This window comes from Cibotium barometz, chromosome 60, assembly GCF_041138505.1.
Source record: "Cibotium barometz isolate CiBa-2024 chromosome 60, ASM4113850v1, whole genome shotgun sequence".
Lineage (NCBI taxonomy): Eukaryota > Viridiplantae > Streptophyta > Polypodiopsida > Cyatheales > Cibotiaceae > Cibotium > Cibotium barometz.
Genome location: NC_141105.1, coordinates 21,524,181 through 21,541,959, shown reverse-complemented (window position 1 = coordinate 21,541,959; position 17,779 = coordinate 21,524,181). Strand labels below are relative to the sequence as shown.

The 17,779-nt window shown below is 38.0% G+C and overlaps 1 protein-coding gene across 4 annotated transcripts; it reads right to left on the bottom strand.

Annotated features, from left to right (window-relative positions):
- Window positions 1-3,658: 3,658 nt before the first annotated feature.
- On the bottom strand, window positions 3,659-8,035 carry LOC147605118 (uncharacterized). Of its 4 annotated transcripts, XM_086793989.1 has the most exons (4): window positions 7,502-8,035; window positions 6,771-6,888; window positions 5,701-5,761; window positions 3,659-5,457 (listed from the first exon to the last, which is right to left on the bottom strand). In XM_086793989.1, exons 1-4 carry the CDS (start codon window positions 7,749-7,751, stop codon window positions 5,449-5,451), a joined length of 438 nt encoding a protein of 145 aa, XP_086650115.1. In that variant the 5' UTR covers window positions 7,752-8,035; the 3' UTR covers window positions 3,659-5,448. The 4 variants fall into 4 exon arrangements, 3 of the variants coding, with proteins under 3 accessions (XP_086650115.1, XP_086650114.1, XP_086650112.1); XR_015265225.1 differs by lacking the exon at window positions 5,701-5,761 and having other exon boundaries at window positions 7,055-8,029; XM_086793988.1 differs by having other exon boundaries at window positions 3,659-5,761.
- Between the last annotated feature and the right edge of the window lie 9,744 nt (window positions 8,036-17,779).

The window sequence follows — 17,779 nt, the reverse complement described above, 5'->3', positions numbered from 1 at the left end:
TAGGAAAATGGTTCACGTCATGAACAACTTCCTGCACTTTCACGTGGAGTTTTCTGCGTCGACAATTTGTAGTCTTGGGTGCATAATACTTATCCAAATGATGAAAATTAGATTGTGCCAATGCTAGGGAATGAAATGCAAGTTCCTGACTCAATCAATGGTCCCTTATGTTTTTGATTTTTTGATTTTTTTAAAAAAAGAAGAAAATAACACCCAACCTGCTCCTTCATGTTGGTGTTTTTTGTGGTGCTATCATTAAACTTATCTCAAGAGTAACCAATGAATCCTTTCCTAAACTACTTTCCACAGCATTCATAGCATCAAAAATATAAATTTTTTCTCAACCACACACACCTTATCCTTCCATTTTCCACACAATGCATTACCAAAATGCAAAGGCAACAATGAATACTATGCAATGGGAGCTGAAAATCAAAGAGTATGGAAGAAACAAAGATGTTTCCCCGGCAACGGTGCCAAAAATGTTATGGACTACCACACCTGCAAGAGTGTGTGCAAATGCTGACGAAGGAAAGCTAAAGGTTGATCTGCTAACGAGGTCAAGCTAACGAACACTGCCTAATGGCTGACCAAGCAAAATTGACAGACACCGAAGTCCAATGCTAAATGAAAAGTTAAATGGCTCACTGGGCGAAATTGACAGACGTAAAAATCTATGGTAAAAAACTAAAAGCCAATACTCAGACAACAACAATAGAAACAACAAAAATTAACAGATATCGAAATCCAATGCGGAGAAGCTTCTAAAAGTTTGAGGTGAGTAGTGCTAGTGTCTGGGGTTGGCCAGAATATATGACAACTAAAAGAAAGCTAACCAATGTACAGAGAAGGCATAAACCCTAGATCTATGGAAAGTGATAAGTGCAAGAGCTTATCCAAGAGTTATGCCACCACGATGAAGATAAAAGGATGTACGATGATGTAGATGTAAAACACCAACAATGTACACCAAGCTTCATCGCTTTAGAGACTAATGGTGAACAGCTATTGACTCTACAGCCAAGCTCTAAAACCAGCTATGAAAAGCACAACAGGTGGCCACTCCAATGAGGAGAGTGGTAAGGCTAATGGTAAGAAGTCAAGGCAAGAGGAGACGCGAATGTCGATGGCAAGTGCTAACATTCAAATGTATGCAAGCTCCAAACCAAGACACAAAAATCGAGGTCATAAACCTTAGCTTTGATACCAATGTTGGATAAAGGAGAATATGCTTTGCATACTCACATAGACATACACGCACACATAATCATAAACAAGCTCAAAGAGTTAGAGACGAAGCTCGATGCTAGAAAGTACTCGATGATATTTGATAAGAAATGAGTGAAGTACAAGAGTACAAATAGAAGCTCTAGTCCTAGGAGTGATATGGCTAACACACAATAGTGTGTGCACACAGAAGAAGAACCCCTACCAGCACAAGATAAAGTGCCCATGTGTAGGACTCTATTCACGCCAAGGACTTCCAGACTAATCAGGCTAACAAATAATGCATGAGCATCCCTCCAATAATAAGGATCTGAGATGATAACATATTGATGTCAATGACGATGATGAAGTGTAGAGTGTCAATCAAATGAGAAGTAAAAATAGTAAAAAAAAACCCATAGCTATGCAGCATGAATAATCTCTATAAGTTACTTCCAAATGTGTGGTCACTCCACAAAACAAAAAATGTGACAACCCACTCACAAATAGAAGCTGAAGCACTCAAGAAAAAAAAAAGAGACAAAGAGAGAAAGAAAGAGATACGCCTTTCCGAGTCAAGAAAGAGATGGTGCATGCGATGCAACAAGAGTAATGACTATGAATGCGAGATCACACTTCACCTGTGAGCAATGGTTCCAACGCTGCAATGACTATAAGTGTTGTGTTTCAAATCTATGTTCAAGCCAACCACGCACTGCATGGCGTGTTGATACGAAGGATTGAGACGACAATTGCAGTAGGCCAATGCAAAGAGCTTAACACATGGCACCACCAACCCCTCTCAAGATGATAGGCCCAAGTCTACATGTTGTGGACCTTTCTCAATAGGAGCAACGAGATAACAAATGGTGAGCAGAAAAGCTACCCAAGTATCTTCTTGGAGCTAAAAGTCTGTGATACCTCTCGTTTGATAGTCTACGCTTGAAGTTGAAATCACTGTAGACTACCAAGCTTGCTCAACCAATCGTGCAAAATATCCTCAATCTGGAGAGCTAGTTGGTTGAGACATCGATCTTGTACATCGTGATAACTTGCAAGCTTAATCACAATGGTTTGCCATGTTCAAGCTTTGTTAGCTTGAATTGTTGTAATAATCTTGCATTACTTCCAACAAAATTTAATAATTTTGCTTACTTAGATCATATTAAGTAAGATCACCATAGTTGTGTATATCTTGTATCGAACTTTGTAATATTTCTTAATTCATGACATTTTTAACAATGGTCTTAAAGAAATATAACTCTTGCAAAAAAAATAATCAAGATTAACGAAGAGAAGCACTTGTTGTTGCTTCAAGATTTGATTTCTATACTGTCTTTGCATTACTTCATAAATTTGCACCAAGAAACTTGTAAACAATACTTTGCACAACAACTTTGCATAGATCTACTACACAACTATAAATTGAATCTCTACATAACATATTCTGCCAACAAAACTACACTCTACACTAGAATATGCTCAAATGTGCGATAGCATTGTAAGCTTCATTGAAATCAATATAGAATCTTACATTGAAATCTATATAGACTCTTCAATCTACACGAATTTTTGATATAAGAATTGCACCAAAATTTGCACAACAATCTTCAATATCCTCTAAAACTTCCAAGATTTTCCATAACTAAATAAACATAGCAAGACACTAAGGTTTCATGAATAGACTGAATGAAAAGAGGCTCTAATTAAGGAGATTTAACAAGAAAGATCCACGAAAAGTACTCTATAGATGAGTGAAAGCCTTAATTCAAAAATCAAGATTCTCTCAAATTTGTGCATGATAATCTTCAAATTATACCACTCAACATATTCCACCAATACAATTGCACTCTACACTATAATCTGGTCAAATACGCAATAGATTGTAAATTATACTACAATCTATATAAAATCCTTAATCCACTAATTTTTGATAAGAAGTGCATCAAAATATGCACAACAATTTTCAATATCCTCCAAAACTGCCAAGATTTTTCAAAACTAGATAAATATATAATGAAATTTAGGTTTTACGAATAGATTTGATGAAAAGTAACACTAACTAAGAATATTTAGCAAGAAAGATTCCAAGAAAAGCACTTTGAAAATGGCTAGAAATCTTCATTCGAAAATCAAAAGTTTTTCAAATGTGCACAAATTAAGATTTCTTAAATTTGTGATAAGTATATATTAAAAAATGATTATCATTAATCTTATTGCATATCCACTTGAAATAAAATCAACAAAAAGTTTAAAAATTATGTAAAAACACTAATCTAAAAATAAACTAAATATTAATCACTCCTTAATCAAAACATCAAAATCCAAGGCAAGAGCTTTGATACCAATGAAATGAAAGAACCTAAGGATTTGCACTCATTAGCATGGAGTACACACATGTCCTACTCATCTTAGGGAGTAGCACCTAAATATGTTAAGATTGCCATGAATCAACCATAAAAGCTTGAGCATAAGGTCCAAGAAGACAAGATGTCTTGTCATATCAAAATGATGATAAAAGGTGATAAAAGATACAATTGCCTAAACCAAGGTCACTTATATAGTGCTTGGCCATTTGACACTGGCTAATCAATATACCTATGCTCCAAATCTATGCTCAAGGAAAGATCCATGTGCCAAGGCCCATATCCATACATGTGCATGTGTACGTATATATATTTGCTTCATTACAAAGGATAATGTGAATCTATGAAGCCACCAAGCATGCCACGTAATAGCCTAAATTTTCATCAAATCCCATCCAATTTTTAAGCTTTTAACACTCACAATGACCAATCATTCCACTAAAAATCCATCGTCATAAGAAATCGATCAAACACATGTATGTGAAGAAAGAGACCCCATACACATACAATTACCTAGTGCCACCTGCCACACCATAATGATATAGATGAGTGAAAATAGAGAAAGCTCAAAGAGATAAGAAGACTACAAGAAGTAGGTTAAGGTTGCATGGTGAGAGTGAAAACTCACTATCCAAGACGACACTAAATCTACAAGAGTAGATAAATGGGATCCACTCAGATGTAGCAAAGGATTGACATGCTTGGCCAAATCAATCCTAACTAAACTCCAAAAGTAACCGTAGAGCAAAAAGATCAAGAGAAAATACACCAAAGTATATCACTTTTGGACAAAGTCAAAACTTCACTGAGTCTAAATGAATAGAGTCAAGGTCAAAGGCAAGATATGGCATAGTGTAAACTCTTTATACCTAGCTAAGAAGCCAGTTAAGCCAAAGAGGCATCAAAACAACTACCACAAGTATTAACATGTATCTCATATATATATTTATAGACACACCAAACTATGATAGTGATGAGATCAAGGATATTTGTAGCACATAACCAAATTATTGGGTGATATAATGAGTTGGTCACATCCATGAAAACCCTAACTGATCATTCTACTAAAGGAGGTCACGCATATTACACACATGAGAGAACATACAACATAGTAGAGAGAAGATGTGTACATATACCAACTCACATGGGAGAACATAAAAAAAAGGTAGAGAGAAGATACATAGAGTACACATACCAACTTATAAGCATACCACCTTGCACATTATAAAGATGCACAATCTGGCCTCTGCCTATGATTTTGGAACCAAGAGTTGTACGTTATTTTCTCTACATAGTCATTTTGCACCAAATCTTAATGGAGCTTGTCTTTTACCTTTTCATGCTCTCACTTCTTCATGTGTAACACAACAATCTAGTAAAGCTTAAATTATGGTAGGGATCTAAAATTCATTCATATATCACTTCATGGCTACAAACAAAGTTTCCACTAATAGTTCTTGTGGTATGTGAGCATCAATTTTGCACAAGAGACCCATGTTAAAATAGTAAAATAAGGTCACTCCACGATATATGTACTCTAGATATAAGAAAAGTACTTAATTCAAACAAGTTTTCAATTAGAAAAGCAAGGCACCAACTACCAAATATACACAACTCAAATTGGGCTTCATAGTATCTTGCTATTATCCAATGACTTAAAGAAAACACCGATAATTTATCATCATGACAATTTGGATTCAAATGAGACTCATAATGATCATAGGGAAGTGAAGAGTGCCCAAATGTGAACTAAGTGTTAAACTCACCTTGGGTATATGTGTAGATTTCAAGGAATAGCACCTCAAAGCGTTCTCTAAGATGTTGCAACTCCCAATGCCATGGATTCCCCAACTGATCCAGTATCATAGAGGAGGTCTTAAAACACCTTGAGATCATCAATTCAACATTCAAAGGTTGATTAGTGCTTATAGGAGGCTCGATGCTAACTCAACCCACAATTATAGCAATGCTAAAAGCTTAAAAGTTCCATACCTATGTCTTGATAAAAGTGTTAGCAACGTCACCAATGGGTGACCATAGAAAAATGTTACCATTTAATTGGTGAATGTTTTTAAACCATCATGAGATTAAATGATCTACATGCCATAAAGAACATGAGTAACCTCACCCGTCTTCGACGTTCGGCGGGTAAGAGCCTACCTCTCCTCGAACTTTTTGCAACCTCCAAACTGTTTCATGAACTTCCAAATTCTTACCATACTACCACATAGCAGCCCCATGAAACTCTTCCTTTATATAATATAAAGGTGAACAATAGCAAAACCAAAAAAAGCTCTCCAATTTGAGGGCTCAACTTCTGGCACAAATTGCCTTTATTGTTAGTTTGTCATTTGGTAATTACTAGGCCAGAACCCACAAATGAGGTTGGCTTGCATTGCCCTTAGTGCAAATAGTGTGATAGCATTTGAAAATTTCAGAAAAGATGGTTTCTGCGCTAGAGGTACAAGACAGCACATGAAACTTAAAAATTTAGAACATTTGAAGAGACGTTGATTGTAAGGATTACTAAGGAAACGTCTCATTTTGCTTCACTTTCTAGAACCTTAGTACAATGTACTTAATGTGACAACTTGAAACAACCAAAGTATAAGCTAGCAGCAAAGCTAACTTCCAAATTATGACAAATTTTTCACTCCAATGCCATAGCAACACATTATCCCCTCTATACACATCATGGCCCAACTATGTTGCCTCACAATTTGGACTCAACTTTCTAGACTTGCAGTAGCCATGACCGCAGTTGTAGCTGTTCAGGTAAAGCTCAACCTTCTCAATTCAATGCATAGTTTACCTCCTGCTAGCTTCACTAATTGAACCACTAAACACATTTGAAGACATTTTAATTCACGGAACCTTACTCACAACGCACAGTTAGAGTGTGGACTGTGGAGAGCTAAAGCTCAACACTAGGTCTGATAATAGACGATGATTAAGAACGACAGATGGAATGCCTTACGCTGTAATATTAATTAAGGTCTTGGGAGAAATCCACAAGAGAGAGTGAGCAGTAAGTCTCGCTTGAGACAGGACGGGGGTCCGATAGTCTCCCTAGCTCTCTTAATGCGGCTGCTAAGTGGAGGCTTACCTTGAACCCCAGGCGTCACGGCAACAGGTAAAACACATAATTAGAGTTAATTACCCACGTTTAGCAAAGGATTGCTTAAAATTGGAGCTTACCAATAACGATAGAAACACGGCAATTGAAGATCTGGAGCCGCGCCCAGCAGAAGGTACAGTACACTGTATTTTTGTAGGCAAGTCGGCTGCAACCCTGCTAGCAACGGAGCCGCTGGCACTGATATCATTAACCATAAATTATTAGCCACCGGCTAGTTTTAAGCACATGGTGATGCGGAAAATGCTACTGTAATTACTGCAGCTGTGCAGATGGTAGATTGGCATGAAACGTGCATGAAAGCCAATTCTTTCTGGTGCGTAAAGATCCATTAGCACATAATTACCATGCTATAATCAAGACCGATTGAAGACCGATTGAAGCTTTGTTAGGCAAGGATATTTTGAATATTGTAAGGGGAGTGTGATTAGGAGGGGGCCCACTTGGCAGAGCTGCCGAGCCAGGGAGCTAATTTTAGGGTTGGCTAGGGCATGAAAATCAGTTCGGGTTGCAAAAGGGGAAGAGGTCAGTCATCTGGAGTTGAGAAGAGAGTGGCTGGAGGACGAGGACAGAGATAATTAGGGTAAGGGAAGCGTCGAGGAAGACGAGATGATAGCCGGGGGTGTGTGTGTGTGTGTGTGTGTGAGAGAGAGAGAGAGAGAGAGAGAGAGAGAGAGAGGGGGGTAGGGGGGAGGATGTGATATTGGCACGGCTCAATTGGATCACAGAGCTTCTCCTGCAAGCACCATGATCGGATTGATCCGACCCAATATCACAGCCCATCCACACTCACCGTCATCATCGCCCGCCATGTATGACCTTTTCCTGCCCTTGAATAATTTGTAGAATATGGTGTAGGACGCACGCCTCCAATGATAAAAAGCCCTCTCCCTCTCTCTCTCTCTCTCTCTGTCTGTCTCTCTCCTTCCCTCCTTGCGCTGCTGCCTGTCAGTTGCCCCCACAAAGCAAATATTTATATATATGTGAGTGTGTGGAGCGATGATCATATGGTGATCGTGAGCTTCTGGCTCCTGCGCCATCATCAGTCAGCGACAGTTGTGGACAACAGCCTTTGTTTCTCAGCTTCTGTTTCCATCTGCAGACTTTTCTTTCTGCGACTGCAACTCCTCTGGAACAAAAGCTTTTGTGCCTGATTGAAGCCCTTTTAAGCTAAGAAGAGGGAGCGAGGAAGATGCAGGAATGGGGGGAATCCTTGAGAGAGAAAAGAAAAACGCTGACGAATGCACAATACCTAGAGTTGTTAAAACATCAATTAAGGTGGTACGGTGCATTCTCTCTCTAAATAAACATGACTCTCTTTCTATCTCTATATATTTCTCTACCGACGTTAATACCCCTCTCTCTCTCTCTCAGCCTTATAACTACAATATCAATCAAAGAAACATCACATGTTTTCAATCCAAACAATATCAATCAAACAACCATCACAGGTTTTGTTTTCACTGGAAAGCTCACTTCCGTGATCTTTTACCACCAACCATGGTTGCTTTTTGACTAGGCACTTCATGTTTGTTTTTGGGCATTCTCGTCGTAAATTACAACCACTTATTTTGAACTTCGTGCTTGTTTTCGGGCATTTTGATCGTAAAATACGGTCCTTTACTTCGAGCAACGGTGAAAAAATAAAGTAAATCGTGAAAAAACATGCATTGTGTCTACTAAACCCGTCATTTTGAATGGTGACGAGCTCATCCCAGCCACCAACCATTGACTTACTACACCACCTTCTCTCAATGGACCTACCTACTCCACCTATAAGGATATGTAATAACCATTCACTTATTACAGAACCTTCTCTCAATGGACCTACCTACTCCATCCATAAGGATATGTAGTATATGTACTATGGAGCAGGATGGTTACCTCATATGACTTCTAAGTTAAAGAAGCAATTCTAAGCAACCAAACAACACATGCATGATGTGTATCTCAATTGCAAAGCGTTCTCTCACTATGATCTTTTGTGAGAAGATATATATATACTGGCTCAAGAGTCACAACACATACCCATGTTGCGCAACTTGATGGCATCGAACCCGGGTCCTTGCAATGGGACGCAACCGTTCACTATGATCTTTTACCAGACACCCATCTCAAGGAACCTACTCCACCAATATAAGGCAATGAGGTACGTATGTGCATGGTTACAACTTACTACACTGGCACTGGGCTAGACAATAAGGGTGCCCATCAACTACAGGCTACACGGTCGTTTTCCACAACAGGCCAAGAACCAGCCACAAATGCAGTAAAGAACAAGTACCCTTGAGCTGCTACAGTCCAGCCTCTGTAGCTTTAAACAGAGCATTAGATGCGCATACAATATATACCTGCTGCCTGGATGAATCTTTCCCCATGTCACTGCGACTGTGTCGATTTCATGTACGAGCTAGAGCCTAGGGGCGATAGGGCTCTAGCTTCTCACTGTTTATATATTATATATATGGATGTATAATATATATATTACAATTTACTACTACATCAATTTTCAACGCTTGTGTCCGGCCACCTATCCCTTTGCCAGGCCGTATTCAATTCCCGGCCCGCCCGCATTGAAGGTGGGAAACTGTTGTAGCAGTTGCACAAACAGCAGCCTGTCAATTTCTTTTGAAAAAAAAAAAAAGAGATTAAAAAAAAACCATCGCCATCCCCACTGTTGCTGTTGTTGGCAAAAGATTGAACCCCCCCCCAAAAAAAAAAGAGAAAAAGGCAGGTTCGTGTATCTAGTAGGTTAAGCAAGACTTTGCAGTGTGCACACGTCGATCTTTAACTCTCTTCTGCTGCCGGTGAGAGTCTCTTTCCCGCGCGGAAACCCTCCCCAATTTCCAATCTGCACCGACTAGAATTATTTAGTAATTTCGTTTTTAATATGAATTTATTTCCCCGGGCTTTTTTTTCAAAGGGGAAATCGTCCTCTCAACGACTTCCTCCTAACGTAACCAGCCAGCCGCCTTGGCCGTTACCCCTGTTTCAACGGGGAATCTTTTTCTTCCCCAACAAGCACTCGTGCGCCTCCTTGTAGACTTTAGCGCCTGCTCCCACGTCGATTCACCGAATCACCCCCCCGGGATTTTCTTCACATTGAAAAACTTGGTGCAAGGGGGGAGTTCCCACTAGGGCCCCCCAGCATTCAATTCAAGTATGAAACGGAGCATTCAATTTGGTGGCAAGTGCAAGTGGAGGCTTCATTTTCTTCAAGGATTTCCAACTCCCTCCTTTCTTGGAAAGATTTAGGGTTTTGGCTTTGTTGCAATGATTGCGTCCAGCCTAGTCCCTTGTGAGAACTTTCCCTAAGCTAGGAAAATAGGCCAAGGTATTATCATGTTTCTACCAATTGTGTAATACCCTTGCTTTAAAACAAACAAGGTAGAATCACTTAGTTAGCAAATAAACATGGAAATTTATGACTAAACATCTTCAAAAAATTTGAACCTCTTGTTTCGAAATTTGATTAGAAAGTGGGATTACACTAAACCTAGGTATTTTTTGAGAGTTTTGGTGGCCACCTCATCAAATACCACCAGTCGTATCATGACCAAAGGTAGAAAAAACTTGCAACTTGCAGCTAGCTAGTCATGCTTGGAGAGAGCATAAAATTAAACCAAACAAACATGTATAAGGGCTTTAAAAGAATTTGGATGCTTTAATTTAAGAAGGCAAGGTTGCAAACACGACAACTTTTAAAAACGTTAAACTGTCAAAATGAAGCCAGGGATGAAGTGCATGCATGCGTGCGTGCATGTGCGTGCGTGCGTGTGTGTGTGTGTGTGTGTGTGTGTGTGTGTGTGTGTGTGAGAGAGAGAGAGAGAGAGAGAGAGAGAGAGAGAGAGAGAGAGATTATAGAGTACTTAATTATGAAGGTTATTTATGTTTTTAATAAAAAATGAACCAAGTGGATAACACCATATTGCATGCATTTTAGATCATGTTAAAATATTTGACCTGAGGTGCCAAGCCTCAAGGTCACCACTAGAGTCCTATGTAAAAAGTGCCCATGGAGAAATGTGAAAGCAAAGGTCCAATTATGGAACAAACTGATAAGGTGTCTTTCTTCTATTAGCTAAAATTGATAAGGTGTCTTTTTCCATTAGCTAAAATTGTGTAATAATATGACTAGAGGAGTGAGTAAGTTGTCTCCCACATGGGGTGTCACTATTTTGGGTTACATTATTTTAACAGTTTAAATATTATTTTTTACAAATTTGTGCTAAAATTAGTATTGTGCCATTGTGGTGAAAAAAATGTTGTTTTGTTTTTCCTACGTATCACTAAGATAGCCTCTCTACCCTACTACAATTTACCTCTAATCTTCATAATTTCTTATTCTCACTTCCCAAGTTCCAACCTCACTTTCCAATTTCCTTCTAATCTTCCTAATTTCTTATTCCCACTTTCCAAGTTCCAACCTCACTTCCATAATTCATTGCTTTAGCCTTCAATCTTGATCTTTCTTGGCCCTTCGCCCTCATCCTTTGGAGCCGTTTATTCCCTCTCTCAATTTTGAAATTTCCAATGTGTCTAATGTGTCCAGTTTAGCAACCCCAAGAAGGAGTTGCTCAAATACCAGACTTGTCACTTCAATGCACATTATGCAATGTTGGACCTAGCCAACCACTTCATGACCCTCTAGAATCTAGCATTTTGCAACTTTAAAAAGGTTGGGAAGTTTAACAATCTTTCCACTATAGAGCGAAGTCTACTTCAATGGTGGACCTAGCCAACCAATTCATGACCCTATAGAATCTAGCAATTCTTGAACCTCAAAGAGGGAAGAACTTAGTAATGCATTAGGTCGCTTTTATGTGTAAACATCAGATCAATCCATTTTCTTTTTGCTGCCTAATAGTAAGTTTCTTAAATCTAAATATTAAGGTTTTTAACAACATAAAATTCTAAATTTTTGGCATAAAATATGTAAGGATCTTCAATAATTTATGAGCTCTGAAATGCAAAAAATCAAAGAGGCTTGGAAAAAAGAAAAAGGATGTAAACTCATGCAAATTGGTGATTTGAATAAGCATATGAGATTGAGATAACATAATTTTCCCAACAACGCATATATTGGGAAATGGTAAGAAGTTGCCTCATCATGTAGGTAATGCGGGTAAAATTACAAGCTATAAACAAAACAAAAATGACAACTATAAAGTTGATTCATTTTATTACAATCCAATATCTTACCATTAGAGAATTATTATAGCTTGCAGCATTTTTATATTAGGAGATGTAACAATTATAAAAATGATTCATTTTATTGCAATGTAAGACTTTCCATGAGAAAATATTTGTTGTACATAAGCGTGCTTACTATTAAGAAGGACTACTATGTATATGCAAACATGATGGCCCCCAAAAAGAATTTGCCTTTTCCATTTCAAATATTTGAAAGGGTTGGAACTGTAAGAAACTTTAAAAAAATCCCTTTTTTTGTGGCTACAAAGTCAACTCCTGGTACTTGGGAGAGCTAAACTCACAATGTCATGTGGAGATAGCTTCCTACATTTTGCTAAAGTCTAACCCAAATTTATACCAACTCAACACTTAGAGTCAAAATGAGGAACTTGAACTGACCAAATGATAAGGTGAGGCATGATGAATGGTCATAGGGCACCATGTTTCTACAAGAGTACAAATGGCAAGAAGTTTAGTATCTTGTGAAAGCACAAATTGCGAACTAATGTGTTCACATAAAAATGATACATGAGACAAAATGTATGATTACTTAGGGCATGTTGTATGTTACAAGTGGTTCACAAGAGTTATAAATGTTCCGAGGGTCAAAAAAAGGCAGCCTACAGGAGCAACACATGCCACATTGCCATTTATCGCTACCAATTTGATAAGGTCATTTCCCTAGTGGCGGTCTTTTTTATAAGAATTGGGAACACGTTGCACGCACATGATTCGAATTATTTTGCAAGAAAATGATACGTGTTGTCACCAATCCTAGTCTTTTGGACATCATAAACCACAAACACATCTCTAACCTCATGTCTGTCAATGACATGTGTGGATTTAAAGGAAAAGCAATATCAAGTTAGCTCCATTGGTCCTTAGAGTTTGTTTTATATGGATTATCAAGCTTTGTTAACATCGAATCTCTATGTCTAGCAATTATCTCATTAGAACTTGCACTGAAACTAAGATAAAAATTACCACACATTCAAAGGGTAGTATTGTTATTATAGTTCTAGTTTTGGGGTTGGATTAAAAAATCAATGGTGAAATATGTAAAGGGGGGAAGGGGAGTATATATTAAAAAAATTCTATAAAAATATACAAGTTTATAAACAAAAACTCATCATTTTCAAGGCCATCATTCCCACTAGAAGTTACCCTTTGAATGTGCGTCTCTCCCTACCCCCTACATATAAGGCACCTTTACACCTTTAGCCCCCCCTCTATGAAATGCAAGTATTATTTTTAACAATTAGTCATAACCTTTTAGTTGAAGGGTAGCATGGGGTAGTACCAAATTCTTTTGTTGGGTTGAAATCATATTTTTAATAAGCATCAAGTAAATCTAGGTATTTTGGACCAACACCACAATTAAGTTACCCATGCCTAGCCCATTATTGTATCTCACTTATCTTTCATACAGGAGAGTAGATTATTGATTGTTCTCAATTGTACCAATCAATAGTTGTAAACCTTGAACAAGTTGTGAAACATTCCAATGTTGTAAATCTTGAACAAGTTGTGAAACGCTACAAACAAAACCATTGTACCAATCAATAGTTGTAAACCTGAACAGGTTGTGAAACGCTACAAACACCACAATTGTACAGATCAATAGTTGTGTTGTAAACCTTGAACAAGTTGTGAGATGCTACAAACAAAACCATTATAAGTGGATTTAAGGGAAAAGGGTAAGGCATAAGAAGAGAGACAATTTTTTGGGATACAAACGAGCTCCCTTTGGTACAAGAAACTGCTTATGGTGTAAATGGAAACTAGTTGTAAACCCAAAACTTACTGAAGCCATATCAAAATCATACTTACACAACCATTCCATTCATTTTCTTTGATGATTGTTTAGAAGGGATTAAGTGAAAAAATAATTTAAGCTAATGATTCATTATCAATTCAAAATTTATTTTCAGTAAGAAGCACCTCCAACATTTTAATGCATGAAATACTACGCTTAATTCTATAGTCCATGACCCTTGAGCTTCTAAGACTCATCCTTTCTAAGATGACCTTGATTTTTCTCTCATATAAGTGGAAATCTCATTTTTGGACACTATATGCGCAAGAAGCTATTTTCCCCTCTCATGAAGTTTGAAAAAGGAGAACACTAAACAAAACTCTGACACACAGTACACTTAACTTTACAGCCTCTTTTTGATCTCTTTTACTACTACCATCTTTTTCTATTTATGTTGTAGAATCCTTTCCCTAGAAATTACCAAGTTCTTTCTAAGGAAATTATACGGTGTAACAATAAAAGCTTATCTATTTTACTTCTTTGTCTCCATTCACTTCTTTTAGAAGTGGGAATTAACCAAGCTATTTGGTTGCTAAGTTGGTTAATGTTCAGGATAACCAAGGAAGCAAGGGATTGCCAACTTCCTCGATGTGATACATGTGGAAACAACGACAAATTAGTGAAACTTGTAAAAATGAGATGATTCATAGAAACTTGCAAAACTTTATACAATGAATGTGCAATATTCTCAAGTTATTTGTAAAATTTATTTTGTCAATTTAAAAAAAGACGTAAATTTAAATGCATTTAGTTATGATTTAGCTCAAATCTACAAGGATTTAAAAAAAAATCAATTCATAAGTTTAAAGATTTATAGAGAGTAATGTTTTGTGGAAGAGAGAGGTCTTGACTCTAGGACCTTTGAGGCTCTCTCTACCGATTAGACCTTGAAAAGAGAAGATCAACGTAAAATACCTAGCTTGGGAGTGGGGACAATAGCCAAGTGGTTTTAAGGCACCATCCTTTCTTGGATGCTAGTTCGATTCTAGCCCACCCCTCTCCTTCACTCGGAGGGGTGGTTAAGGTGCCATCCTTTCTCCTCTTGGTCTATTCTAGCCCACCCCTCCCCCTTCACTCCACAAAAGGGAGGAGTGGTTAAGGTGCCATCCTTTCTCCTCTTGAACACTCGTTCTATTCTAGCCCACCCCTCCCCTTCACTCCACTAAGGGGTGATAAAGTGCGTGTGTTCCTCCTTCAAGGAAAAAAAAACTAGCATAGGTCCTAGGGTCTTGGGTATCAATTGGGTCTTGGATAATACCACTTTCATTCAAACCCACAGTAAGGGCCCGTTTCCACACAAGGCATGGTTGGCAACAACTAGTTGTTACCCACTGCTAAGTTAATCCTATGTGTTAGCTCACAACCACACAAATGGTGGGCTAGTTTTTGTCTTGATCCACTTCAACTATATTTTCTTTTTTTTCTTTTTTTTCTTTTTTCTTTTTTTTTTTAGCAGGTACAGGAAATTTGTAGAAATACTCACACACACCCCCAACCCCCGTATGGTGGAAGGCACCCCCCTCAGGTATGGCACAAGCCGGGGCCGAGGCCGACTTTGGACTTATAAATCTCCCAAGGGAGATGATACCACATGAGGCCCCACAAGAATCGAACTCACGACCTTGGGGATTAGAGTCCAAGACTCTAACAGTTAAACTAGCGCTCATTGGTTCATATATATATATTTTCTTTTTAGCTAATGAAAGCGTGGAAACAATGAGTGAAGGTTTCATTCCAAGGTTGGAGTTTGAGAGTCCGGGTTCAAATCTCCCCTGTGGGAGGGATGGCATTAGTGTGTAGATGGTTGGTCAAGCCCCAAAAAAAAAAAGAAAAAGAAAAAAAGAAAAGAGAGAGGGAGAATCAACTTTCTTTTCTTTTTAGCCACAAAATAAAGGGGGGGAAATTGAGGCCGCCTGAAAGTTGAAAACTAGCCTCATGTTGTCGGTTAGCTAAAACAGTTTGCTGTCCGTGCTCTCAACAGACTGACCACACCTATAAGCCTTTTTTTAATTTTTATTTTTCTTCTTCTTCTTTCTCACTTGATTAACAAAGGAATCCGTCCAAGCCTCACTTTCACGAGGGTGTCGTTGGGGGCCCGAGGCTTGGACGAGAGAATCGTGTGAATCTACGATAATGTATTTATTTATATTTTTAAAATTCCTAGGCAGGGGGACGGGCGGGCGGGCGACGTGTTCACATGCAGAGGCCGCTGCTCGTGGTGGGCAGATCCCAATGCGAAGATTCTCCTTTGGGAGGCAATTTGGGGATCCCGCGCGGGCCGTGCCTAGTAATATGCAGTGCCGCCATAGCTGCAGGCATGGATAAGGGGGGGCGCCCAATCTTTTCATTTAATGAGCCTGGACCCCCCTCTTACAATATTTCCAAATCCCTAACACGATTTCCTAGCAACATAAAGACCTTTAAATGCCCTTGATTGTGTCCAGCCTCCTCGAGAATCGTGTTCATTCCAGTTCCCCAATCCCAACTTAACAAAATTTTTTTTCCCAACCAATCATCGTAAAGACAACTCCTCAATCTACCCGGTTTTAGTTCCCGATTTTAGTCCCCGCAATGTATGCCACCCCCCGCCGGTTTTATTACGCGGTTTTAGTTCCCGAAATATATACTACACGCCGGTTTTATTACCCCGTTTTCGTTCCCGACATGTATACTACACGCCAGTATTATAACAAATGACTCCTTAAAATAAGGGCAATGAAAAATCTCGTGCATTTTTTCACAATTCTAGCCCGTAAAAATAAGTGCACTACCTTACCGTTGCTTTCGAGCATTGTTCTCCATTGCATTCATTGAAATGTTCTCGATTTACTTTCTCTTAAGATTAGCTATTGTTTATACTATGCTTATTGCTTGTTTAATTTTCAATTTTCATGAATATGTTCTCCATTTACTTTCTCTTAAGATTGGTACTGTTTATACTGTGCTTATTGCTTGCTTAATTTTCAATTTTCATGAATCAACTAACAAAGCAGTACTCTATAAAAACTTCTTTTTCCCTAGCCCAATGAGAAAAGGATGTGACAGAGTGTAATGTGACTGTAAAAAGTTCATTGATCATATTCCTATGATGTCTAAGTTTGAGAACTAAAAATATAAAATATTCAGCAGTTTTCTTTAGGACAAGGTCAAATTTGCTTTGTTTCTTTTAATTTCAATCAATGCAAAATCACTCAAGGTAAGATTTTTAAGCCTTGCCTTATGCTAGACATCTTATTAAAGCTATTGGTGTCAATCATGAAGCAATCCAAGGGTGGAGAATTATTTTGCATTTTTTTAAGTTTTGGTATATATATATGTTTTAATATTTATTGTTTGGGTAAGTTTAACTATTGTTTATAATAAAAACTCAACCATCGAAAGTTTTTTTTGGATTTGATGTAGATATGTTTTGATTAGCATTTACTATTTGTGTAAGTAGAGTTATTGTTTATAATAAAGACAGACCATAGTGGAAAGGCACCCTTTTGCAAATGGGTATTTGTAACTTGTTCTTAAATAAACAAATCAAGATGTATGATTTCTTGGTTTTAAGAACTAAAATATAAAAATTGTATCAGTTTTCTTAAGGACGAGGTCAAATTTGGGTTGGGTTTTTTGAATTTTAATCAATGCAAAATACATTGAATGTGGTTTTTTTTTTCAATGAATTGGGGGGGGGGAGGGGGGGTGGTGTGGGGGGGGGGGGGGGGCAAGTTAGTAATGGTTAAGAAAAAATGATAATTTTGAGGAGAGAAATTTCTTTTGAGTGCCAATTTCATCATTTTTGAACGATTAAGCATGATAAAGGACTAGATGTGTGACACTTTTTTGTAAATCACAAAAGGACACATACATATTATGCCGTTTAGGGTATGGTGGTGTGTGCTATTTTTGGAGGCCTTCACAGTATAGGCCTCTCTATCTTAGTCGACGTGTTATATCTATAAACGTATCTGATTTAAGTGCAAATGTATAGGCCCCTCTACCTTAGTTAATGTATAGGCCCCTCTACCTTAGTTAATGTGTTATATCTATAAACGTACAAAACTTTTAACTTGAATA